Source organism: Tauraco erythrolophus, chromosome 2 (genome assembly GCF_009769465.1).
Source record: "Tauraco erythrolophus isolate bTauEry1 chromosome 2, bTauEry1.pri, whole genome shotgun sequence".
In the NCBI taxonomy this organism is placed as follows: Eukaryota; Metazoa; Chordata; class Aves; order Musophagiformes; family Musophagidae; genus Tauraco; species Tauraco erythrolophus.
In genome coordinates this window covers 8193117-8220690 of record NC_141466.1, presented here as the reverse complement: position 1 = coordinate 8220690, position 27574 = coordinate 8193117, and the positions used below count along the sequence as shown (strand labels likewise).

General features: G+C 40.0%; 1 protein-coding gene across 1 annotated transcript; it reads right to left on the bottom strand.

Moving 5' to 3' along the window:
- Positions 1-2: 2 nt before the first annotated feature.
- STX7 (syntaxin 7) lies at positions 3-27574 on the bottom strand. The gene is made up of 9 exons (XM_009990789.2): positions 27424-27574; positions 11982-12051; positions 9964-10054; positions 8082-8219; positions 7290-7342; positions 6447-6537; positions 5092-5164; positions 4025-4107; positions 3-954 (listed from the first exon to the last, which is right to left on the bottom strand). The coding sequence occupies exons 1-9, from the start codon at positions 27503-27505 to the stop codon at positions 829-831; spliced, it is 807 nt and encodes a 268-aa protein (XP_009989091.1). The 5' UTR covers positions 27506-27574; the 3' UTR covers positions 3-828.

Here is a 27574-nt window from a genome sequence, read left to right as displayed (position 1 = left end):
TCAGAACAGTGACATTCAAGTGCAGTTAGGAAGTTGGGAATTTCTATTCTTCCCGGTAAATCTAAGAATTCATAGACTAGAGCTTATTTTCATCTAGCCAAGCTCATTGATGCACACTTCAGATGCAAAGATATCAGACGTGTGCACATAAAACACGGTATTTCTTAATGCAAAACTGAAGCAAAAAACCCACATAATCACCTACACACCCAACCTACCTACCTTTGTAGGAGGCTTCCAGGCATAACCACACTCAACGCCAGATACAGCGACATATGAAGCTTCTAAAAGACTTCAGGCAAACTGAAGGCTTAATTCAAAGGCTTCAATTATAAAAGAGAGATCACACCAACTTCAGCAAGCTACATTTTATTTTTGAACCACCCATATCAAATGGGCAGGTGAGTGGGATGGAAGGGAAAGAGATAGAAAGACATTTCTAACTTAAAAACAAATTCTGGGATGTGAATTCGTTGCCTTAAGCAACAATTCAGGAGTTTGTTTTGGCAGCAACATTTAGCAATATCCCAAAAGATTACTACCTGCCTCATCAAAATAAATTATCCAGATTTTGATTAGCCCCCTAAACCTTAAGAGGTTTTTATGTTTAAGTTAACGGAACAGTCTACAACCGTGACTGTTTTTTTCTGGTAAGACAGCACCCACATCCAACAGGGCGGGCAGTTACACTGACAGAAGTACTGAGAATGTTATTTCTCAGGTTAAAACAAAAAGTCTTATAAAAAAGTAAGTGTGATGAAGTACAGAACCGTTATTTTACTCAGCTTCACAATGAGCAAACCATGACTAGGAATTTCCTTTCGTAATTTAACTACCAGTTACAATGCTTTTTCCAGAGGGTTGTCTTGTAGTTAACCATATGATGATTCCAATAAGCAATACTCCAACAGCAAGTATAATAATGAGGATGCACATCTTCTTTCGGGATCTTTGCTGCCAATAGAGAAAAATCCAAGTTGATTGAAAGTTACACCACCACATCAGAACACTACTCAAATGCTCCTACGGTCCTACTCCTCGTGCAATCTGACTAAACTGTGCCCTTACTAACAAGTCATATAAAATTGTTCAAGGAAAAAAAAAAAAGAGAGCTAAGTTATCCATGACTTACTTCTATGACTATACTATTGAACTCAATGATTTCAGTGGTATTTTCTGGCATACCTAATAAACTAATGAAAGAGAATGCAGTAACGTAACGAATGAATGTAATTAGAACACTGAGGGAAAAATGGGAAAGTGCAGGTGACCGCACACAGAGGAAAATGGATAATGAATCTTCACAGTAGAGGAGGCAGAAATGGTCTGCTAGAAAAAAAATACTTAAAGACTATTAATGTATATACAGAAGGGGACAAAGGACTGTAATTTTGGACTTCTGGAAGTCTGCAATTTTAGGCTCTGCATCTATTCATAGTGCTATTTTAAAGTTGTTCCTGTCACGTTTGTCAGGTACAACTTGCTCTTAAAAAGACCTCCACAAAAACAAACGAAAAAGAAACCCGACTAGAGACCCAGTTATACAGACGTCACTACAGTGAAGCGTGAGTTATGAGCATGTGCAGAACTTTCCAACCTCCCATACAGGTCTGTAACTTGGCATACCAGACCATCCAAGACTACCAGCAGTCTGTCATCCTTTATCTGGAGGATATGGAATCTGACAGTTTCCTTCACAGCAGGAAAGGAAATTACCAGTGGGTTTCACAGGCTTTTGCTGATAGTCACTCAAATCTCAGGATTCTAGGCCACAGCTTCAGAATTAAAGACACACTTTGCTTTATTTGGCGCAGGCTCATCTGCCTGGGTGTTTTGGGTTGGTTTTTCCCTCCTGCAGAACTACATCTGTGTCAGCTCTTCACTGGAGTTTCTTCACACTACCAAGTTTCTTGTCTTAACTATTCTCTTCTTCTGGTTTTAGTATCTCCCTGTCACTTCTCTTCTTCCATTGTCAGGCTAAGATTTCTTCATTTCATCATTTTATTTGCTATAACTCAATCTGTTTGGTAGAGTCTCTTCCTTTTTATTTAATCTGTGGCCAAATTCTCTCCTTACAATCCCAGTCTCTTTCTTTTTCATCCTGGAGACCACTTGTTGTCAATACCGCATTGAAGTAGAACTATTTTCCCTGTAACGCTACTTAAGCAAGCCAGCAGACTAAAGCCATGAAGATCTTATTTCTTCATACACTTGATCATCATTTCTACAAGTGCTGAAGCAGCAGTGGTGAAAGGGGAAAGAAAGGAGAGGAGCTTGGCTTTGCCTCAACAGCTCTGCTGTGTCAATGCACCCCACATGGCAGATGCATGGTGCATCCCTTGTCCAACCACAAACACGAGTCATGAGGGTACCGACCATGTGCAGCCTCATCCCCACCAGCATGCCTGGGCCTCTAACGTTAATTTTCTCGAGTGGGTCAGGATATACAGATATAATAGCTGACAAAATTAAAACAAGTGTGTTGAAAGTGGAAATGGTTTTTCAGCATCTTGAGACAAGGATGAGTTTCCAAGCAAAGGAAAGTTCAAACCCGAAGCAAAATACACAATCCTGTCAAATGCAGGCCAACTCTGCAGAGTGTTCGGTCTCTGCTGCAAGACCCACTGAACAGAAGCTTGTCAAAAGTCTTGATAATTTTCCTTTGAGATCAGAAGATATTCATCCTTTCATCCTCAAGATAAAGCACAAAGCTTTTCGTTTCAAATTTCAACCAGAATACTAACAGTTTTCCACAGAAAATTTTGGCTGCTACTATTTTTTTTCCCCTGAACTTTGTGAGTATCAAAATAGGCGCCATCAACCATACTTAGTGTGCCAATTAGTGCCACCTAGAATACAGTTCAAGGATGCATCCATCCCTTTCCCTCTCCCGCTTCTGAAATCAGCATGCAATTCTTCAGACATTTTGTCATTGATTTTCTGTCCTGGCTACTAGTAACACATAAAAGAGGATTGAAGGAAAAAAAAAAAAGTCTAAGGACTAACTCTGACTTAAAGAGGGAAGATTTATTACTAATAAGATTATTTCTAATATGTTCCAAAAACGTTATAAAGAAGTGGCATTTAAAGGTATTTAAAAGGCTTTTCAAAAAAGTTTGAGAGTCTGAAATACGTTTTCAGCATCAGGTTAGCAATTAACAGAACCTGGATATATACGAGCTTTGAGAAGATTTTAGACAGCAAAAATTGGTGCATCTTCAGAAGACCTCCCTGCCTATCTTCCTTACTCATAGAATGGTTAGGGTTGGAAGGGACTTCAAAGATCATCTAGTTCCAACTCCCCTGCCATGGGCAGGGAAACCCTCCACTACACCAGGTTGCCCAAAGCCTCATCCAACCTGGCCTTGAACACTTCCAGGGATAGGGCATCCACAACTTCTCTGGGCAACCTGTTCCAGTACCTCACCACCCTCAATGCAAAGAATTTCTTTCTTATATCTAACCTCAATCTACCCTCTTTCAGTTTAAATCCATTGCCCCTTGTCCTATCACTACACACCCTTGTAAAAAGTCCCTCTCCAGCTTTCCTGTAGGCCCCCTTTAGGTACTGGAAGGCTGCAATAAGATCAGCCCAGAGCCTTCTCCTCTCCAAGCCGAACAGCCCCAACTCTCTCAGCCTGTCTTCATAGCAGAGGTACTCCTCCAGTGATCTTTAGTGGCTTGCTCCCCATACAGAGGAACCTTTTACTTCTTGAGCTATACAAGGAGGTTGGTTTGGTTAAGTTTGTGGGTTTTTTGTTTGTGTTTTTGTTTGTTTGTTTTTTTTTTTTTTTTTTTTTTTTTTTTTAAATAAAGGTAAACTCCAGGTGCTCTGAAACAGCTTGGCTAATTTTATAGGAAACCCAAACCTTTCAGAGGTCACTGACTTTTGTTTTATAGTGACCTAGAAGTGTCCAAGCCTAGAGGAAATTGATAACCAAAATCTGAACTGCATAAGAAAGCGGAAGTCAGGACTACTGAGAAAGGACAGTTATGCACAACTGGCAGCTGGCATCGACATTACCTGGTAGTTTGCTGCTCTTGACAGCTGCTGGTTTGCTTGCTGCACATGTACATCTGCATTTTCCACATTGGCTTCTATGCTGTCTTTATTTTAAAAGGAAAAATTTTAAATTTTGGTTAGTCATAACCCAGACATAGGTTTGGAATGCTGAAATACACTTGAGAGCACATGTAAAAGTTGCCCTCCAACTGCTGGTGTCTTCATCAATACCCAAAGTTTTATATCTTGTATTACTGAAGTTCAGCCCATCCTATAATACCTGAGTTCATTTCTGAACCATCCAGGCGATGAGTGGCTGAATTAATGTAATTATGAATTAATGAACTAACGTAACAGCTCCCCTGCTCTAGAAGCAGGGATGAACCTTAGATACCAATCAGGGTAGAAACTCACAGTATGTTTTAACTTTTTTTTTTTTTCTTTTTTTTTAAAAAAAAAACCCTTTACTTGTCCTCCAACTTGCTACTGACTACCCTCTGCTCAGATTAATAGTCCTAAGGCCTATGAAATCAGAGAAAATGGACACACAAAACACCCCAAGAGGCACGCTTCTAGTTTTATCATACTGATTCCCCCCCACCCCAGAAAAATATGAACAGATTACAGGCTAAGGTGACAGAAAAAGCCCTGCAAATGTATGCTAGACATAGACAACAGCACAGCTTAGCAGCAGACTCAGAGAATGTATTTTCCAGTCACATTTCATTAAAAGAATAAACATGTCTGCACGGAGTGCCCAGCAGGAATCTTTGCTGAATTGGCACATTTATATCACTAGTCAATACAGAAAAACTACCCACATGAATTCCAATTTTATGTACAAAGAGTTCAAAAAACTACTTTCAGAGACATTTTATCCACATTAAAAACTACGTAATGATTTAAACTACATTTTAAACACACTTTCTTATTGTATTTCCAGCCACCCATTATTAAGTTGCACCTGATTTGCTTTAGCATTAATATTCTCAGTAGGGGAATTTTTCCAGCAAAATGAATTTCTACATTGTTGCTCTCCAGAGAAACAGAATAAAAAAATTTTCAGATAATATTTTAATTGGACTTACCTATCACATCACCTTGTTCATGAATCATCATTCCTAGATCTTTAAAAATTTCATTGATGTCCATAATATCTGCCTGTAAGGAAATTGACATAACATATTCTAGCATCTCTCTACATTTAGATACAAATACTGCTCCTTCTCCTCCTCAGTATGCATCCATGACTCCTTACATTACAGGATTAAAAAAAAAAAAATAAATGTTTATTTGGAAGGCTTTTTTGGTACTACAAGACCAAGTTTATTACAAGTTAACTGAAGATCTGAAGATGAGTACGTGCACAAAGTACACTTCACATCACAAACAGGACCTCTCACTGCTGAGGGCTTATCTACACACATACTTGTATCGGATTAAGTGAAGGAAAGGCTCATGCCAACTTTGCTTAAAAGCTATCTGTTTAAGTCAAATTAGTAAAAAGCACCTGCAGAAAGTATTTTGCATTAGTTTTAGTACACCTATTAAATTAAACACACACAAATTTCATTACCAGCACGGTTTACAGGAATTACCTCAATAATATGGCCAGGCTATTGCACCTATATGACATTATCCTTTTACCAGCTGGTTATGATGAAGTGACAGATGCCATGTTACTACTGTGCACATGATCTTTTCTTGACTAATGCCTGATACATGTTTCGTTCAATGCACTGTAAGTCAAAGTAGGGGTGGCAAGGGAGAGATTATTGCAAAATTTATACATAGAATGCATTTTGCCACATGCATCAGCAAGACTTCCTGACAAACTCCAGTTCCAGCATCTTTCTTGTTGATGGCAGAGATGTTGATTCCAGACTGACTGGAAAAATCCATTTTGTCTTCACAGAAGCCTCTTGATGTCGGTATTTCATCACAGGACAGCTTTTTGTGTAGTTTACATCTTTTTTTAAAATGTTTTTAACTTTTTGACCAGCCCTTAATTACAAAAGTTTAAATGAAACAGAATATCTCTGTATTTCCAGAAGCGTTCAAAAAATCCGCTTACAAAATGAAGACATTGAACAATACGTTGGGAATACCTGGGAGGAAAGGTATAATTTTGCTTTATTTATATTCACTGTTAAAAGAGGTTATATAACATGACCACTATGTTGGAAAAAACTTACATGTATTTTTTCTTGCAATCACATGAGCAGTCTCTTATTCCATAACTGAACCACTGAAGTTAAACACAGTAGCAAAACACGGCTTTCATACAGTAGATTTCTACTGCAGATTTCACATCTAAAGGCAGTATTTGTAGTTTTGAAGGAAAAACCACCCCCACAAACAATTAATGCTCATGCCACTATACAATGTGTTCTTCTTTGGAAACATCAAAAGCATATTCTGCTGTAAAGCCACTTGTATTTACCTCAAGCTGCCTAATGGAAGATTCCCTCTCCTCAATAAGGCGGAGGTCATCTTCTGTAATTTCTTCATCTTGCACTTGTGCTTGTGGTTGACTATGAAACCAAAAAAAACAAACCACCCAGAATGGAACAGGCATGAAAAGAAATAACTCAGAAGAATAAAATGACAGTTAAGTCACATACTTTACATTATCAGTTAGTGAAACCCACGTTTTTACCCTTGCCCATCTAGCTAACGGAGAAGGTTTAACAGTCACACCTTTGGTAAGGGAAGCTGCTGCTGTAGCACCATTGCACATAGCATTGAGCTAGCCAATCGGAAATTCCGAGCATGAATACAAGCTTCTTCTGAACTATCAACTGCAGAGTTTAAATCCATCTGAAGCAAAAGCAAGCTAGTCAACAAGACAGAATCTGAGACTGAAAAGCAGTTATTGGAGAGCATGAAAGCAATGGGAGATCCCAGTAAACATTGGACCCTTATCACAACTTAACAGTTTTGCTCTGTTCACAGGTTAGACTCTGCTTAGCTAAGTTTGGGTCTCAGAGTCCAAATACAGACTTAGACTTAGGGTAGCTTAAGGAGATGACTAAAGCTGAAGCATTGGGAAAAAAGAGGGAGATGATGTGAACTGCTCCTTTTTCTTCCCACCTATCCCACCAAAGCCTCTTCTCTACATTTGTCCTGTGGAAGAAAGCCTAACTGAACAACGTATCCCAACTCCCTCCTGAAAAAGGCAATTGATCAGAAAAAAATAGTTTATAAAAAACACCTGGCAGTTAGCTTCCCTGCAGGCCATTTATTATTCTGAGTTAGGTTAAGACTTATTAACAAATCAGCCTACCTGTCCCAAGAGACAAGTGTTCCTTCCTTGTAGCTATCTTCAGGAGCACCACCCTATATGATCAGTGTTTAAAAAACAATAAATAAAATATTATGGCCCTGAAAGGGGCACTGCCAGCGTTTCTATAATGAGTCAATATTACAAGGCTTATAGTAAGTCAGCTTCAACTGAAACATGATTTAACATGTTCTCATCCTGATTTTGCTTTATGCATGCATAAAGCTGAAACATAAGCAAAAACATTCAGCTCAGTAACTGCCTGCTAAAATTTACAAGCACAGAAATGTGTATTTGGCACAGAGTGAAAAGGCAAAACTGATGTGCTAACAAGGAAAAGCTCAATATCTCCAGCTCCTCAGCACTTCTCTACTTTAATACTGCATAGAAATCTGGTAAGCGATTCTTCCCTATCGAAAAAATTCGTTGATATCTAAAGGTCCAGCAAAAGCACTTAAAAATCTACTGAAAATTGCTTTTGCAAGATTATGGCACAAACCCAGGGGCAGGTCATGTCTTTGTGTGACAAAGGCAAGGAAAAAGTAATAGTTCTCAGATTAATTCATCAACTTAATTCAGCCTTTGCTATAAAATGAACTGCATAGTTCAGCTATGCATAAAAGTGAGCAAAGAAAGCTTACAATTCTATACTTGTAATCATACAGCACACATTCTGCAGTATTTGGAGTCAGATATGAGCTTTTGTAAGCAGCACTCTGGAGGCAAGTTTGACATTGAACACCACCACCACCACCATTGTAAACAGAGTATAACGGCACGTTTTCTGATACTTACAGATACCCTTGAGCTGGCTCTTACTCTGGCTACAAAGTCTTTTTCTTTCTCAGCAGCCTGTCTTTGGAGTCTTTGGAAATTTGCTAGTGCTGTGGTGAACTCCCCCACAAGACGGTCTTTCTGTATTTTTCTTTGACGCTATAGGAGAAAAAGTTTTACCAAGTCAAATGAGCTCCAGCTTTTCAAGGCTCAGCTATTTCCAGGCTGCTCAATGCTAAGGCATATACTCTTTTTTTTTCTAAATAGGTGTAATGGAAGGCTGTCTACAAAGCCATTTGCAACTGCATGGACAAACCTTCCTTCCCTCTGAGACCACATAACTGCACAAATTAAGGCATTTAAAGAGGAAACCAATGTATTTATTTTCATTTAACAGCTGGAAATGAGAAATGGGCAGGCACAATAAAGCTTCTGCCTTCCTTATTATCTGTTGATTATAAAACCTACTGTTTAAGCATGAAATATTTTGATACTGTAGATGCTAAAATATGGAAAAGTGACTGAATGGGGGGGAAGGGTGCAGAAAAGAAAGAACAGGGCACTTCACATGTATTTTTACATAAATGCTGGAAAGACATATTGAGCTACATCCAGAAGTGAGTTCACATCCTCCCTTAAGTGCTTAAGAACTGGTACAAAAATACGTGCTCTGACCTTTCAGGCTTTTTTGTTTGTTTGTTTTTCCTTAAAGATGTAGAGGATGGAATAGGAATACTGGGCACTCAGGAGAGCCTCCACCATATTTCCCTGAATGTATACATTACATTAACCCTTCCTTCTAAATTTCTGAGAGGCTATAATTTGCCATTCATCAATCTGTTATTTATGCATTTCATTGGGAGGGAGCTTTGATGAAGATGCTTATAATAAAAGGGGTAAAATTAAACAGGAAAACATCTCACAGCCAACTTTTCAGCTCTGAGATAAAGAAACAGAGAAACCATTAAAAAAACCCAACCCAAACACACTTTGCCTGAACTAGAGGTTATATACCAAGACCACGCTTTAACATCTCTATTAGAAGTTTACAACTTGACAGGATGAGCACATGTTGATCATGGCCTGCCATTAGAATTCAGTGTTCCAGGATAATTCATTTTCCTAAAGTCTCCTGGTAACCAGCCACAGACCAGGAAAGTTATTTGAGTGACAATAATCTGAATCTATGTCTTCTGAGATCATGTTGCTCTTCCATTACTTAAGACACAGCCTTCGCTAGGATAAGAAACCACAGGATGGCAGACAGGAGTGTGCTAATGACAACAGCCACTTTACATCTTTCCTCCTGCTGAGACTTTGCACAGACCTGGGAAAGAAGCAGTTTAAAGACTGCACAAGTTGCTTCAGTCACAGGTCCTGCCCACTCCTCTCAAGAAAGGAAAAGCCTGTGGACAAGACAGCATACAGGCTGATCTGAGTGATGTAGAACAGATCTACTATGCATAATCAAATTATATGGGCAGTGGGTGAACACGTCTGGCCACGTGCCCTGCAAGTGGTTTTGGCACACAATTCCTTGACCCTGGAACCAGTCATAGTGCCTGTGGAGTCAGACTTAGCATCACTGCAATGGATTACAAAATGCCCAGCTACCTGAAATCACAGGCACAGCACACTGCCTTGATTCCTACCATTTCAGTCAAACTACCTAATTCCTGATACATAAAACCAACTTTGGAAACCAACTTTGGAACAAGTCTGGACTGCAACAAAATACTCTTATGTTTAAAGTATCCCTGTTGTCCAAATGTGTTGACTAACTATATAGCACTCCGAAAGCCTAGTGAGGAGCACAAAAATAGGCATGCAGACCTGAAGTCACTCAAATACTCTACATGAGCCAACATGATAGTCAAACAAGCCATGCTCTTTGGTTTTATACCTGTTCACTTGTTGCAGGCAAAGATCCAAACTCTTTAATGTATTTGTCGGTTTCTTTGGCAAGCTGGTTGGTATATTGCTGTTTCTGCTGCCTAAAACCAAATGCAAAGCTTCATTAGAGACCATTGAGTTACTTTGTTTGAATTTCACTGATTCTCAGAAAAGCAGCTGTACTAAATGCTTCTCTAAAGTGCACGAAGCCATCTGTATTCTGTTCTTCACTACAAAGGCATGACACCATGGATTCCACGTGGGATAGATGCTGAAGGTGGTATATTCCTCTGTGTGACAGCATCTCATTTCTCACCCCCCTTTTTTTTTTAGATTTCTTCTATTTTCCTTATGTGCAGCAACAGGCTTCCAGTTATTATGAATATCTAAACATGCTTTTCGTAGTCCTTTTGAGGCTATTGATAGTTAGAAATACCTAGTTAGGTACTTCTACAGTTAGAAATACCTGATCGTTTCTGAGTTCAGAATAACTGTAATTGTAGATAAGACCAAGTCTTTTCTGTGTGGAAGAACACTGTGGCTTCAATATAATTCTGATACTGCAGTTCATGAGAGGTCAATTCCTGATAGTTACGGTGAAGCTTACCCAGAATTCTATATTCTCCCATGATAGGAGAGCTGCAAACTTAGCTGAAAACTTCATTATTTACTCATAGCTTTAAGAGTGCTTAAAAAGAAAGCCTCTTCAACAGCCTTGCTACTTTTGGGTTCTTTTTGTCTCCCTGCTTCTGATATTATGACATGCTCCTTTACCAATTTTCTTTTTTTTTTTTTTTCCCTGGAGTAACGCAAATTTTTTTACCTGCTTTTGCATCCTCCTCCTCCCCAGTGTATATAAAATGTTTTATCTGGAAAGCTATTAGCAAACAATCAACATCAATATTTAAAATAATCAAATAACACTTCAGATACACATCAACATGAAAGGAAGGGCCAAATGTACAGACACGTGAAAAAGGGACAGATGCAAACTCAAGGAAGCTTACCATATATATTACCTCCAGAGACGGACTGGAACGTGTCCTTCACAACATGTTTAGTTGTGACCTTATGCTTAGATCCTATCTGGTTATTGCATAAACTGTGTATGTTGATCTTCACCTATTCACGGTATCCAGTAGGACATCCACTGTGGACTGCACCTGGCTCACGTTACAGGCCCTGAGCTCAGGTTGTTACAAAGCAATTTGGCTGTTCACACAAAGTGACTGTGACGCCTTTGGTCCAAAACACATCTCCTCCTCCTCCTCCTCTTCACCAGCCACAGCGCGGCGTTAACCGCACTGAAGTCTGCCAACCTTCTCAGCCGCAGGGTCAGCACAACATGTTGCTTACGTGCATTTATGATGCCGAGATTAATGTGGTAAAGGAGTTTAATGGAAAAAAAAAGGTTTATTAGACTGTGCAGAGAAGTGGAGAGCAGCTGATTGTCTCTGCTAGTGACATAATAATGAAAGTCCACCCTCAGGTGACTGAACTACAGCACAGCATCTGCCTTGGAATCAAATTTCACTTCTGCTAATTTAGTATTTCTGAAACACGTTTATTCTATAATGTCATCCCTTCCTGTAGCATTCATCATCATTCCCCTCTCTCCTCTAGTATCACACCTCACAAAAAAACCCCCAACACAATATATTAATTACCTTGTGAAACTTATACAGATAGTTTTGAAGAGTTGACTGGAGTGGAGGGGTGCAGGTGTTTGTTTCTAAACCAGTGATATTTCCTTCTGTCCTGCCCCCTTCCCTTTGCTGACATACAGCGTAGGTTTTAAAGATGTACGGATACTGCAGGCAACGTGCATGGGCAAACCAGCTGACTCTAGTTTACAAAGACTATCCAAGATTAATTTTAAAAAGGACATTGCAACATTTAAATTTCAAGCGCTATACTCGCCTTTCTCCGTGAGATCAAGCGCTCTGCCCCAAAAAAATCCACCTCATCACCTGCCAGGAGATTGTTTACAATGCAGTGAAATTAAACATTTTCAAGTGAAGTACTCACAGCTGTTGCCTCAGCTCAGGCGTGTCCTGCGGTGTTCCAAGCTGATGTAGTATTCTTTGTATTTCAGCAGCTGTTTGTGAAGAGGAAGAGAAATTTTAACGGGGCACAGACAATTCCCACTTAATTTTATGCATTTTTGCTTGACAATTCTAAAGCCGTAAAACTTGACAGAAACTGATACTTGAGACTTTTTCAACCTACTACAAAGACTCCACTTAAGAAGTCCCAGAGCAACTAGTGAATGTTTTTTTGCCAAATCAAAGATGAAGCCCAGGGTTTCTTATAAAGGATGAGAATGTATTCAAGCGTCTAGGTGGAAATAGTCAATTTAAAGATCAGTTAATAGTTTCACTATGACAAGTATAAACCAGGCCTTTTAATATTATTTTTTAAAATACGCAGCACAATTCTATTCTAATTTAATCCTGTCATTTTGGAAAGCCATATGAAAGACTGCCATGATGTTATCATACACAAATATTTCAGAACCAGTGCATTAATGAAGAGACAGCAACAAAGCATTCATGGACTTACAGTACATTAAAAAAAATAAAAAGAAGTCAGGTGTCCAGGTTTAAATTGTAATTTTGAGACCCTTCCATTTTTAAATGTGGGATACAAACCACTAGTGATTTAACATAAAATATGTTAGTTTAACATAAAATATGTTAGTTTTGAACTGCAAAAAAGTGACACATCATGTGAGCCTTACTTTCAGTGTAATATATTATATTGTCACATGAGAAAGAAAGGGGCAGAATCATAGAATCATAGAATGGTTAGGGCTGGAAGGGACCTTCAAAGGTCATCTAGTCCAACCCCCCTGCAAGGAACAGGGATATCTCCAACTAGATCAGGTTGCTCAGGGCCTCATCCAACCTGGCCTTGAACGTCTCCAGGGATGGAGCATCCACCACCTCTCTGGGCAACCTGTTCCAGTGTTCTACAACTCTCATGGTAAAAAATTTTTTTCTAATATTCAATCTGAATCTACCTCCCTCTATTTTAAAACCATTACCCCTTGTCCTATCACAACTGGTCCTCACTTCAAGAATGGTCAGACACTTCAAGGATAGGTAGTTTAATCACACTGCAAAACTAGTATCCTCAATGGATTGTCTCAGCTTAACACCCTCACATCTTCTAAAATGAAATACATACACAGAATAACTCATCTTTGCTCAACATCAGCTAAGAGTAGACTTGTCTTCCCTGTATTTCTGAGGCCCTCCCCAGGCAGACTGGTGTACCACACAGTCAGTAGAAAGTATGATGGTATAATAGTATGTGGGATCCTCACTTTACTAGCACACTATATTTTTTTTCCTAAATACAGTTAAAATTGCAGTAAAAGGCATCTCTAAGTAATGAAGTAAACCATTTAAAAAACCCCCAACGAAACCAGAGTATTTTTCCATATACCATGGAAGAGATCTGTAACAGACAGAACTTCTGTTACAAGAAGTTACCTGTGACTTACGTTAAGCGGTTGGATGAAACTGGAATTCCTTAGAACATTTTTAGTAATAATATTAATTCTAATCTTTGTTTCATAACAAGTCTCCAGTGAACTACATGATATTGGATTTTCTACTCTGCTTTACATAACATCACGATGTTGACGACTGCTACAGACAATTTTCTCTGTGCACACTCAGGCAACGAAGACACCAAATAAAGGGGAAAGTTAGAACCCAAGTTTTGCATGAGGTGAAAATCAAATACTTCAGGACAAAAGTCTTTGGGGGAATTGAGTGGACACAAGCCACTAAAAAAATTACTCAGGGAACAGCCCTGTAAGATGGGTTTCACACAGCTTGTATTTCAATTGAGCTGAAAAGTAGAAAAAATAAGTGAAAATTTGGGAATTTCGGCTACAGTTGCCACTTGCCACAAAGCACCAGCCCTTCCCTGCCCAATCGAGGCCTCCTGCTTGCCGGGGCCGGGAAGTCGTCCCTGCTGCTCCTCAGTGGCTGGAGCCAGTCACACGAACTGATAAATACCGACTTTGGGCAATTAAGCCTTCTTGTTATGTTCAGTGTAACACATTGTTTTAAAAAAAAAAACATGAAAAAGGCAACTGGGCGGTGTTCTTTTCAACAGCATGAACTTTTAATATCTATGAAACGAAACATAAATTATCTTTTATTTGTTCCAAGGCATTCCGAATTCTGATTTATGAGCCAAGGTGCTCAGGTATTCTGCACTACTTTTACAGAGAGAATAAAGGAAAAAAAACCAAACAAAAAGCAAACAACCCAAACCAAACTGCAAGCACTCTGATAACAGCTGTTTTGCAGACAGAAAAAGTACCCGTGTGTCCTACTGCCACCTAGAGATGTATTATTTAATTGCAAATAAAGAAAATACGTTTGTGTTTTAAATAAGGGCTCTCACTTTAAAAGTTGTATGAAATAAAGCCTATACTTAAAATATTTGCATTCCAAGTTCATTACATATTTATCCTACTTCTAAAACTGAACACAAGTAGATAATTGAGGAGAAATTAAAAGCCAGCACCTTGTAAGCTGCTCAGCTATACAATTCCAGGCAGAGGTAAGTTCATCCCAGTTCAGGTCTTGTGATTCAAGAATTCAGCATAAAATTAAAACACATTTTATCAAAAAGCCTGTAAGTATGCATCAAAATAGCAAAGTGCTAACAGGCTTTCAAACCTCAAGGGGAAAAAACAAAATAAAGGAAAAAAAACAAGGACTGAAGTAATACCAATTTTTCTGGGCTTCCTGTAATTTTACATTTTCCACCCTAACCTTTCACAATAAGCATATTATTCAGAAAAAAACGTTTCTCTTTTCAATTTTTTGTTCATATGAAGCATACTGCATCGAAGAGTGAAACACTGCTTATTCAAGTAAGCAAACAGAAAGTAAAATTAAACTGTGGCCAACAGTCTTCAGTAGCACTCCTGAAGCTGTCTTCATAAAAAAGCCAAAAGCAAGTCGGTAGGATCAGTATAACACAGGAAGCAGAGAAGCTGACCTTTCTGAAACCTTGACTTACAGTACATACCTGCAGGCTGATGGGTTAAAGAAATCTATCCTTTGTACTCCTTCATATTAATATAAACATCCTAGAGTATATACAGGCTAAAAAATATATTTCTTATATAATCTCGTAATTATTTTGGTTTGGCTTAAGGTTTTTTGGGTTGGTTTGTTTGGCTTTTTACAGATTTCTTACTGTAGCTACTACTCATTCAAATATTTGATACAATATTATACATATAATCACAAAACCACCTAAACTCCAGACATCTGTCCAGACTCATGAACTTGTACAGCTTTACTGACAAAACCAAATTTTAAAATAGGCTTTAAGACATCACCACCTAGATCACAGCAGTAAAGCGTCTTGTTCCCTCACATGTACACAGAAAGATCTTACAGAATTTGATTCAAAGCAAAAACTGGCTTCAAAACTTCTTAGATAAAAGTCACTATCCCTTCCATTCCTCAAGGGAAAAGCAGGGTAGCCTTAGCCTCTCCTCCTGAAGGTTAGACTGTGGAAACCTCTCCACTGGCTCCCTCCACTGCCCCATTTGGGAAACAAGCAGGCAGAGGGTCTTGGAACCAAAGAGGGAGAGCAAAACTGCTGGAAACCTGGGACTACTTTTCATAAAACAGAGGCTCCTCATTTCCTGCTGATGGTGGTATTTATAATGGTACTGCCTCCCTTGTTTTACCAGCTTTTCAGCCCTGTGCAGAGAGTTCAGGCTGGCACATCAAGGCACCTGGCAGCTGCTTTGGTGCCTCTCAATCCATCAGTAATGCTCAAGTGTCCCGGACAGCCAACTCACAAAGCCCTGGCTCTGCACTGCAAACGTACTGGTAGCAGTCAGGGGCCAAGGATCAGAGAACAGTTTTGACGAGTTCCTAGGTTGCCTCACCCTTTACAGTTTTCCTTTCCCCACTTCCTGATTCTTCCAACTTCCCAAAGAGCTCTGAAAGACAGAAGTAATATGACTACCAGAGGTCTCTCCTGTCCTTCTGGGCACTACCAATCCTGTAACAGAGCCTGACTGGATCTCGTGCATGATTTTAATCCATTTCAGTGCAAAGTCTGACACTTCAGCTCAGGTTCCTTGGGTATATACAGCTAGCTGCTGGACTTTGCTCAAGAGGTGCAGAAGGGCACACACTGCGTACACGCAGGCGTTCTTCACCAAAACCACCAAGATACAGCAGCAGCCTCCGTCAGAGCTGTGCTAACTCCTGCAGCCACTTCTACACCGAAGGTCAGGGTAGGTGTTTGCATATAAGGAAGGTCAACAGCTCTTTTAGGGCCCATATGGCAACCCTGCAGGAGCAGCACCTTGCCAGCTGTGGGTTGGCAATGAGCCACCGCAGAAGGCAAGTCCCCCTTGGGAACCGAGCAGTGCAAGGAGCATTTTCTCCAAGCAACTGCTGACTTGCATGCAAAAGAAAAGAATCTCACCTTTTCCACCTGAAAATGAGTCTCGTATTAGAAAGAAGCAATACTGTATTAGTAAGAAGACTTTTCACTTGTCTTTGCAGCATTCCTGATCTAGATCTCAAAATACATAACTATTAGCTGATGAAAGCTACTTGGCTACTCTCAGACAGGTCACATGTTCAGGAACAGGTCAGACATGGTTAATGATGAGCCAGAGAAACAATTAAGACCTAACCTGAATTCCTACAGAGAAAATTATTTAAGAGTCAGCTCATGTTTACTTTTACTAAGCCAAACAGTGGTTCTAGTTCTAGATGGTGGAAGCTCTCCCTCTAGTAAAAGAGAACAACAAAAAAAAGGCATAGAAACAAATAGTAATCCCGTCTCATATAAAATGCCTCATTTTCTTTACATGAATTACAGAAGGAGTGACACAGTGGAAATATTGACATTTTTTAACAGGTACGAGTATTTGAGAAATGTGTTCCTGCTAGATTCTCAGTACATGCTATTTTTTCCATAGATAAAAACATATTTCACATATTGGATCACATGCTCTCTCTCCTTGCTTAACAGCCAGCTTTTAACTGGTTGGGAAAGAAGAAAGTTTCATCTCCTTTCTCCTCATCCTCATCTTTCCTTGGTTTTCAGCTGCCTCTGCAAAGCTGTTCTGTTACCACAAATAAATCCATGTTAACATAACTTTTGGTTCTGCTTGTCAAACATGAAAATGTTTAAGATCACACAGGACGTTTCAAACTTAAAATGAAGATATAAATAATATACTAATAGCATGAAGACCAAAACGAAAGCAACTTCTTGCCTCTAAGAACACAGAGGCAAGCAAAGTTATCCCCAACTGAGAATTAGCAATCACTGTACAGGCTGTAACACCATAGTATTGTTGCAGAAGAAACGGTAAAAAAAAAAGCCAAACCAACCCTTGAGTAAAATCCTGATTTTGGAAAGGCAAAGAAGTAACTAAGAGGACAGAAATGAAGAGCGGACTGTAGCTCATCCACCTTCACTGGCAGGACTGAGAAGTGTCCAAGCACCATGTTCACCCCTAGCATAAGACAAGGGAAATGGAGGAGGATGGTCTTACTTTGGAACACTTACCAGTAACTCCAGCTACAGAAGAGAAGCTTTCCCAGGTCACCTACAATGAGCTGTCTTCCCATCTCCACTTTCATTTTATTTAACATTTGGAAAACCAAACTCTAAAACCTCAAGTGGCCATGACCAAGCTTGTTGCAGCTTTACAGCTGCAGAATGAGGTGCATCAACACATAACACAGAGTCCTAAAAAGAAGGTCACAACATAGAAGCATAAAATTGGAGTGGTGAGGGGAAAACGTTTCATGAATGCTGCTTACTATCCATCCCTTTGCAGCCTGGCACCTCACTTCTTACTTGGATGACTCAAGATTGCATTATAGCCATGCAGCAGCAGTTTCCTTCGGTGCTACAGTCCAAACCAGACCCACTACATGGCCCAGTTTCACAAAGCTACAGCCTAACGCTTCCATAGGAAATGTGGCACCCATTGGGTGTGCTCAGAAAAAACACCGGCAGCAACAGGAGCAACAAACAGGGAGGCATTGTACTGCAGAGGACAAAAACCAGACAAGCAGGCAGGGTGAGTCCAATGAAACCTGCCTTGCAGAACAGCAAGGCTTGGGACCTGTCCCAGGAAGAAGGAGCAGAGCACTCTTCCAACCAGCAGCTACAGCTGTAATGGTGAGAGTCCCCCCCATGCCACTGTCTTGTACTTAAAAAGGGACAGATAGGGTTTTAGTCACTGACTGAGGTTCACAGGACTAAAATTAACAGTGGGGATTTTAAGCCATTGATTTTCAGTCATTCTCCTAGTTCCTGAGCCTAAGCAGAACAAACACAACAAGCAAAGCGTTCCTTTGTGTGCACCAAACGCAGTCTGCTCCACGTGGGGCTCAGCTCAGCTATGGCTTCCCATGGCAAACCAGCAGTGTATACACCACCAGCACGGTCACCACACAGAAACGCTTCGTCAAGGACCTTGTGTACGCTGCCACCGGTTGGGTAACTTTGAGGAAATCTCCGACTTATTTCCAGATGAACATGTGAGTCAACAAACAATACATCCAGTTACATATTAAGTTGTGTGGAATCTAACAAACTTCAGAGTCACTTCAGAGCAGGTTATTGGAATAGAAAAGTTGTTTGTAAAATTTACACCAGTTCAAACTGCTTTTGCCTAGGGACAATAGGCTTCATGGATTTATTCAAATCCAATTCAATGTGTTTTCCTTCTGCATTTCAACTGAAATACTTTACTAAAGATGGACAGAGGGACTTTTAACAAGGGTATGTAGGACAAGGGGCAATGGATTTAAACTGAAAGAGGGCAGATTTAGATTAGATATAAGGAATTTTTCACTCTGAGGGTAGTGAGACACTGGAACAGGTTGCCCAGAGAAGTTGTAGATGCCCCATCCCTGCAAGTGTTCAAGGCCAGGTTGGATGAGGCTTTGGGCAAGCTGGTGTAGTGGAGGGTTTCCCTGCCCATGGCAGGGGGGTTGGAACTAGATGATCTTGCCTTAGTCCCTTCCAACCCAAACCATTCCGTGATTCTACGATTCCATGATAGATGCTGCAGAAAACATTTCTAGATCAATCTTTTATAAAAGCAACCTAATGTAATTGCAATAAATCCAGCAGATTGGAGTTTTCTGTATAAGTACCTCTTTAAAGCTACTAGTGTAGTTCACACCAACTAAAGATTTTAAATAAATTACAACACACTGCGCTGTACACCTTGCTATCTCTACCAAACATACAGTGACGGTTCACTAGAGGAATCAAATCCAGGACATCAGTCAAAAGACCTTGAACTTAGTAAAAAGCAGCCCCTTGCCCCAGAGCTCATCTAATTCAAATTAAGTATCTAAAAACTTGAGTAATTTGGTTTTAAGTGATTTGCTTTACTCTGTCTTAACTCAATGTATAACCCTGATTATTCTAAAACAGGATACTACATTGGCACAGAGAAACAGTAACTGAAGTATGTACGGGAAGGAGAAAACAAAATGAGGATGGAGATGACGATTGTTCTTGGAGCTCTACGGACTAAAGACTCAGTAACTACATAAGAATGGGAAAACACCGAGTCTTGCACCCTTTCCTGTTGGATTTTATTAGAGATTCTAGAATTTCTAAACAGGATCATGACCCCAAGTGAACAGGAACATCAGTAACAATGTCTGAAGTTCAGGACCTGCCTTCAGTTTTTTCAGTGCAGCTGTAATTATTTCATGCTGTGTATTACCTTTTACAATGGTCTTCCAAGGACACTGGGAAGTGGGATTGAAGTAATGCCTGTTCTTCTAACGTGGGCATAGAGCACACTAAATATGCATTATGTGCCCAATAACCAATCATGTGATCAATTATTACAGCTCAGCCAAGGAGAAGTCATTAAATCAAGCTATAGTCACTTCATACTCTATATTCACATCCTAAAATGTCCCTGGTCACTCCCTGAAATCCCAAAGTTTGAATGATTCTCTAAAGAACACCAGTAGCTTCTTAAGTTATGAAACCAATGCATGATTCTGCAGTAAACAGTACCTGCACAAACACCATAAACCTAAACCACCCACATGAAGAAAGTTTGATTTTTTTTAAGAGATCAGGTTCTTAATACAGGAAGCTAACTCAGGAACTAACCATGGAAGCAAAGACATGCAACACATCACAGACTGGTCAACACAAGCAAGTAGCTGTTACTTGGAGGGTCACTCACAATCAACCACTAATCTGGTTTTATTCTGAGCCCTAACTGGAATGCAGCCTCCTGCACGGCAGTTTTATATGAGATTTGATACAGGGCTCTCTGGATAATCAAACTGCCATGCAGTCTCCTCTTCTCCTGTCCACAAGGAGGAAAATCCAATAGAATTGAACTGGAATAGGTATTTTACATGCTTTAGAGAGGCTCTGAAATGCGACTCTAGAGATGGGAAGAAGCATGAGTATCCTGGCCACATCCCTTCCCCTCTCTGCTGCAAACACAGGCTATTTTGCAAAAGTTATCTTGTCTAAGTGAGTCCATTTACACTTGTTCCATCAGCAAAAGCCACAGTTGCAGACAAAATTGTGGATGTCTTCACTGGTCACCTTGCTACCTGTAAATTGCACAGTGGTTTTACTATTGTTATTTAAGCCGCTTCCGAACTAAGATGGCTTAATTTACAGAGCTCTTTTGCCCCTACCTCGCCCGGACTAGTTAACTAGGGTAATGCAAAACAGTGTAGGACAAGGAAAAATTCTGTCTTTTCTGCACATACTAACATAAATAACACGCTGTGGCGTATGTGGAAGGTGGCATTTTTCACTCTATTCTGCTGCTAGCATAAATAGATCCCTGTCCCTCTGTGCGATGTCATCCACATAAGACACTGTTTCACATGCCATTTTCCATAGAGTAAAAACATTTTTGACCAAAAAATAAGACAAACCACATAAAAATATTAACAAAACTCTCCAAATTCACGAACAAATCTGTGAGGCATACTACCTTAAACATACACATGCCTTTAGGAACAGCATGCAAGTAATTCATCCTTGAAGTTTTCAGAAATAGTTTATTTCTAAAAGAACTATAGGCTTCATGACTTCACCTTGTTGCAGTAAGACAGGCATTTAGAAAGACCCAAAATATCTGAATTCTTCCTCCTCCTATTACCCTTCATATTCAGGTTATGATTCGGATATAGCAGATTCAAGCTCAACTACTCAGCCTTGGAAAAGCCCACAAAACGGAACGTGGAAGACGATAATAGTACTTAAAACCCCTAAATAACCAGCCTTTTCCAGGTTTTACTGAAACTTCATCCTAAATCCAAGAAACCTTCCTGACAACAGCAACAATAATAAAAAAAGATTTGTTCCAGCTAGCATGTTCACATAAAACTAAATTCTGGTTAACTGCAGGTAAATGGAAATTTCTGACAATATCACCACTAAAAGTCTCAACGAGCTCTACTTTAAGCCTATTTGCTTTAAAACCACACCTGTACAAAACCGCATTTTAAATATAGACTAAACAGAATTTTGTTTTCATGCAGGCTCTGATTTCAACACCTCAGCGATTTCATTTACTTTTCACTTGCCCATCTGTATCCTTCTTTTGCTTAAGAAGGATCATGTGAACCTGGTAATGTTACAAACACAGTGGCAGACAGTTTTTCATGAATGTTTCAGACTCTTTTAGCTGAACATTTTAGCTCCCTACTTGGCTTAAACCACAACAAAAAAAGCATATATCAGAACTCTAATATCCTTCAGGGTTTAGTCTGTGTTTATGATTCTCTACAGTAACATAAAGCGAAAGTCACACGACTGATGAAATTCAACTCCCATTCTAACAACATTCAGTGAAAATACTGGCTTATAGAAAACTTTGGATGCGAAGTCCAGAAATTGAACAAACTTGCTGTCACAGGAGAGGTATCACATGACAGAGGGATCTCTGCTATCTGAAGTTGACCTTCTGGGAATGTGCTCTATATGAATTGATGTTTGTGCTACCTTAACGAACAGAAGTCAGCAGAAAGCAAGAGTCCTTATGAAAAGGAATCTCTCAAAGCCAGGCAGACTCCCTCTAGCCATATGTGGAATGTGGATACTGAATTTTATTTTATTTTTATTATTTTGCAGTATGCAGAGCATACGTTTCTCTAGCTGGGCTGATTTTCAGTGCACATGAACAGTATCTATCACTGACCTTGCCAATACTAAGCAAGGGTAGATTATGCTATTCTTATTGACTTTGCAACTACCACTGCATGAAATCCTGCCATGACCTTTATAAACTGGAGGAGTTGGGAAGGGAGAGGTACAGAGGGAATACGAATGCCTCACTTCAGTTAGTGTAGGTTCTGTTTGCAGACAAGAAATTCTCTAAAACTCAAAGACTGGGTGTGCTTTATCAACACCAGGCTTTGTTTTGTGTTCCCAAGCTAGAGGCAGCATTCTAAACTGCTTCTAAACCAACGGCTCCCAAAGCCTGGCTTAAGATGCCAGTGGAGTAATGATAGTTTTCTGTCTAGCCTGTATTGTTCCTTGTTTTTCTTCGAGGATTGCACTGAGCAACACACTTGGTAGCTACGAAGAAAGTATTAGGAGCAAAGCAAAACAAAAGCATACAAGTCTGCTTCCTCAATGACCCACACATTGGAGAGAGACTTGAGAAGTAGCATGTGGGGGAGGAAAAAACCACAGCTGGTTACTTCTTCTTGCACAGTTCCTGCCAGAGACACAAGTCAAATCTTTCCAGCTGAGTAGAAGAGAACCCTACTCCTCTAACCATATTCCTCCTACTCTTATAACTGTGGAGTTGTCCCTGTAGATGAATGCAACTCCCATTTTGCTCCCTTTTGGGAATATCTTTCTAAACAAACTGCTTTCCCTCTTTTTGCTCCATAAAGAGAATCCATTCTTCAAAATGAAGAAAACTGACATATTTCAAAGAACCGCTCCCCCTCATCTTCACAGTTGTAAGAATCTGAAATTAACGTATTTTAAAACTTTTAAATTAGGCTTTTTGTTGTTTTACGTATTCTACTTTCACCCTTTCATTTGTTGAATGACCAGATTTCCTCTTGTACAATTTGCTACATGCTCTTCAAGAAGATAAGGAGGAAAAAGAAAAAGAAAAAAATAATCACAATAGGAACTCAAGGCTTTCATCCTACTAGGCATATCTTTAGTCTGGTAAATGAATATGCCTGGTAGAAATACAGATTTGTAAGCAGGCAGGACTTGTTCTGTCACAAATATTTTTTGCTAGCTCATCTTGTTTCTGTGCATCAGACTTGTCTATCCAGTTGCTTGTAAACAAGTGACCAACAGGAAATATTTCAAGGAAATATTGAAGGAAGGCATAGAGATTTCTCTCAAGTTAATAGCAGTTGCCATTAAGCTGCCACATAAGTGAGAGTGCAACCTATGAAACCCAGTTCTGGAACTACTGCTCCTTCAGTAAACATTGATTAAAACACCTTGATAACAGGTTCTCCATCTACAAAGTCCAAACAGGCTGGAGCTCTACACCCTGCATAATTCCTTATATTCTCTTCTCCATATTCTTGTTCTTCACATTCAGAAAGTTAAGAGACAAACCTCAACCACCTTTAAATTCATGTTTCAAAAGCCCAACGTAACATGTATCATCTAGGTTTTACAATCAGATATAAGATAGGCCTGGAATGAGAATTACAGTTACTTTGGTAACTGTAGAGTTGGTCCCTTTCAACTCTAACCATTCTATGATTCGGACCAGATTCCAGACACAGACTTTCAAACCTTAACCATAAGTTGTGTTCTAGTAACACAGAAATTTAGCGGCTGCCTAAGAGGTGCCCAAGCTCATCATACACTTCTTTGGTTTTATTACTCCAGTCTGAAGTTTCCCTGGCTGCTGGCAGCTCCGCTTCTCACCACTGTTAACACAGACTGGAAACCAAACGCGCGAGATGCAGCTCGCAGGCACCGCCGGCCTCACCGAGGTTCAGCACACAACACTGCCGCTCATTGGGCACATGGGATTCGGGATCCCCAGGTTTTACAACATGGCTCACAGACACTCACGTGGATTCTCTGAAAACACCAGGAGCAGGTCTGAGAGCCTAACTCTCCCTTCTCCTGTCTGAGGCCCGCCGCTCTACATCGGATGTCAAGAAGAACCTTAAGTTAGGCTATTATGGCTGCTCAATTGAACAGTTTTAACAAAAGGCATGGAGAAATGCTCCGCAGACTAGTCCCCTAAATCTTAGCTCGGAGATGTCACTGATAAGCAAAACATGAGCTTCAGGTTGAGGAAAGTAGCAACATCTAGGAAATGGAGTCTGATGCTACAATCACTTATTTCTGCAGAAAAGCTGGAAATGCAAAACAGAGCACAGATCCTTTTTTAAAGAACAGCTGAAAGAATCTTCTTTTCACAGAGCAATCTGGGCTTTCAGATCCCAAACACATACAGGTGCCCTCTTGGCTTATGTTTTGAAGAGATCTCAGAGTGCAGACAGCAATGCTTGCTGCTTCCCTTAGCTAGTTCAGCTCTATCTTCAGGGTCCTCAAAATGACCCACCAACACCTCCTCCTCCAAAGAAACTCTTAACAGCTCACCACAGATAGCATTTACTGTAGTAGTTCACCAGCAGTTCAGGCCAGGCAGAACCAATTTACAACTCCTAACACATCTTCAACGTAACAATCGACTACATGATTGGATCAACAGAACAATAAAATCTGTTCTTTAAAGCTAAAAGGGCGCTAAGCCAACCCAGCTGTTACCTGATACAAACATAGGCCCCCTCCATTACCACAGAACAAACCAAAAAGAATACTATCTTGCAACTTATTTAATTATTGAAGCAGCGTGCTAAACCAGCATAGAGGCGAGCTTTGCTTGTCTATCAGTAACAGTGGGCTACATGAACCAGAAAAGCAGGGAGGTAAGGATCACAAGTAGTATTACAACAGCAGTGTCCCGTAGATGCATTACGAAAGGTGAGGTATTTCATATATGTATTTTATCTTTTATATGTATAGCGTATTAAAAACAGTTAATCAAGAACCAGGTCAAATTTATTACTTGGAGGACGTATGCGTAATAATTCAACCTTGAAGAAATGTTACAGTGAAGATCGTTGTTCCGACCAACGCTACTTCCTGTAAAACTCCAGTGTATTATGAAATCTCGGCAGCATGGTGTTGTCTAATTCAGGAAGTTGTTCTGTATTTCTCTCACAAGGTGAAGGCCCAGCTTCTAGCTGGAAGAGGCAGCTTCCTTTCAACTAACCTGTATCTCATCTATATTTCTGTAGTAGTGTTCACAGTTTGCTTGCATGTTAGCAAAAGTGTGAATTAGCTTTGAGGGACCTCCTGAAACAGTTCGGTTATCTTAAACAGAACTCTCTTACTCTGTTAATCTCACTCTGAAAACCAGTGTATCTACACAACTCCAGGTTAACCAAGAAGATTTCAAATATGTTGACACATCTCACAAATGCTAAGCATTTCTGGACAGAAGTGCAAAATCAAGTCAACTGCTTAGAAAGAAAAACATGGATTTAGGGTCAAGATTCCTGTTTCTCTCCCCTTCTCTCCCTAACCAAGACCATAAATTGCAGTCTAAGAGACACCTGCTCAGCAGCTGACTAGCTCTATAGGACCCTAAGCTTACAGGTTTCTCTCCATTTGACCTGGAAGTTCCTCCAGCTCGCACCTTCCAACAGAAAGTTGGACAAGTACTACACATGGGAAAGAAATAGCTAGAAAAGTGTACATAAGCCCTTAGAGAGGTTCAGTCCAGGAAACATGTTTGGCATGCCTATAGGATCCAGATCCTCATAAAAATCTACCAGAGGAGCATGGACTACAAGAGTAACTGAGAGGTTACAGTTCAGTCAGATCTACAGAACAGCAAGGGATGGAACCTAGCCGTGTACCTACCAGTCCTAGAAAAGTGCTTGGCTGCAGCTTTTGAAGGCAAAGCTCCTGTTCCCAAAAACACAGCAGTAGGGCTAAAAGAGATTTGGACTTGGGTCTTGGAATGGCAGAAGCACCTGTCCAGTGCTCAGATTTTAACCATGTAAATTTCAAAAAGGAAAGGAGAGCAGTATTGCAGGTAACCCCTGTGGCACATCTCCTATCTAAGTCTGGGCAACTTGCTTTTAGTATGCCTTGTTTGTCACAAGAGGAAGGGAGACACAACAGAAGCAAGAGAGGAGATGGAAGACGCAGGATGAGACTAAGGACTCGCTGAGTCCAGCACAAGATGGTTAATGACGTTCAGCAACTCTCTTCGCAACGCTCCAGTTTCAACCACTGATTTCATTTTATGCTTTCAACTGACAACCAAGACTTTCTTACATCTTAGGGCCTCAGTGTCTGTCACAGGTTGGCATGTGTCTCTGGAGCCCAAGTCAGAAGCCATGAGACTGAGCAGATTTTAGGAAATAAAACATAAGGGGTTTTCAGAGCCAGTATGCTAATTTTAGGTTGAGGAAACACAACCCTGAGGTACAGAAACTTTTCAGTAAAGCAAAATTGCAATACTGCTTCCTGTCCGTTGAGATTTAAAGAATTTTTTTCTGGAAGAAAATACAAAACATAGCTGAAAAAATAGGCAAAAGCACAATCTGTTCCATCAATCTATGCTATAAATACCAACTCCTAAAACTTTTCTTGCAAAAAAAAGATCAAAGTTTTAATAAAAACTGACACACTTAACTGATCAGAATTCATTTGAAGTTTTAATAATAAAATACCCATTTCTGCATGCACACTGTCCTGCACATTAAAAACATGCATGCCAAAACCTAGCTATATGCTCTTCAGGGCTAGCTCCCTTCCAATGAACAGTATACTTTGCATAAATTGTTAGACCAGGTTGCATTTGCTTTATGTATACACACACATATTAAAAATACAATGGAAAGGGAAAAAGGACTGAAAATCCCAGCAGCCCAACTTACCTCTAACTTGAAGATCCCAGTTAGGTGACATGAATCTAAACACAGGTATATTAAAACTTGCATGATCTGATTTACATATCTAATATATACTTCCAAGGGCAAGCTGCAAGGCCGCAGCTTCTGTCCCTGCTAAGCAATTCAAGCTCCATCAAATATTTGATGCAATCCCTGCTCAGCAAACATCTCCATCTATCATCTTAAGGCACCACATAACTGGCCAGAACAAAACTGGCTTATTACCAGCAGGCATCTTGCTAATTATTCATTCATTTGGTGAATACAGAGTGATACTATGCTTCCACAGGACAGATCACGCATAACCACACACATGAAGGACTGGATCTGCTGTGTGGAGTGCTGCAAACTTGTCAAATGAGCAGGTGATGTCGGAGTGAATTCCCATGAATGACTCTGAGAAACTAACCTCAAATGGGGGCACCACCATTTTTAAAGTTTTAGAGAAAACATGCATAAATGCAACTTACAGCATTGTGTGATCTTCTGGATGTTAGAAGTTATGCGTTGGGCTAGTTGATTAGGATCCCCAAAACCCGCACTGTACGACATGGCTGAGTAGATTTGCTGTCAAGATCATCCACGATGGGAACAAGTCAGTCTCCACCTATTAAGGACACC

Bases quoted from the DNA above. Each gene is read 5' to 3' on its own strand.
- STX7 (XM_009990789.2), bottom strand. From the start codon at position 27,505: ATGTCGTACAGTGCGGGTTTTGGGGATCCTAATCAACTAGCCCAACGC. The intron at 12,052-27,423 runs GTAAGTTGCATT...CTTCACAAACAG, and splicing joins CCAGAAGATCACACAATGCT to CTGCTGAAATACAAAGAATA. The intron at 8,220-9,963 runs GTATAAAACCAA...TTTCTCCTATAG, and splicing joins TGCCTGCAACAAGTGAACAG to CGTCAAAGAAAAATACAGAA.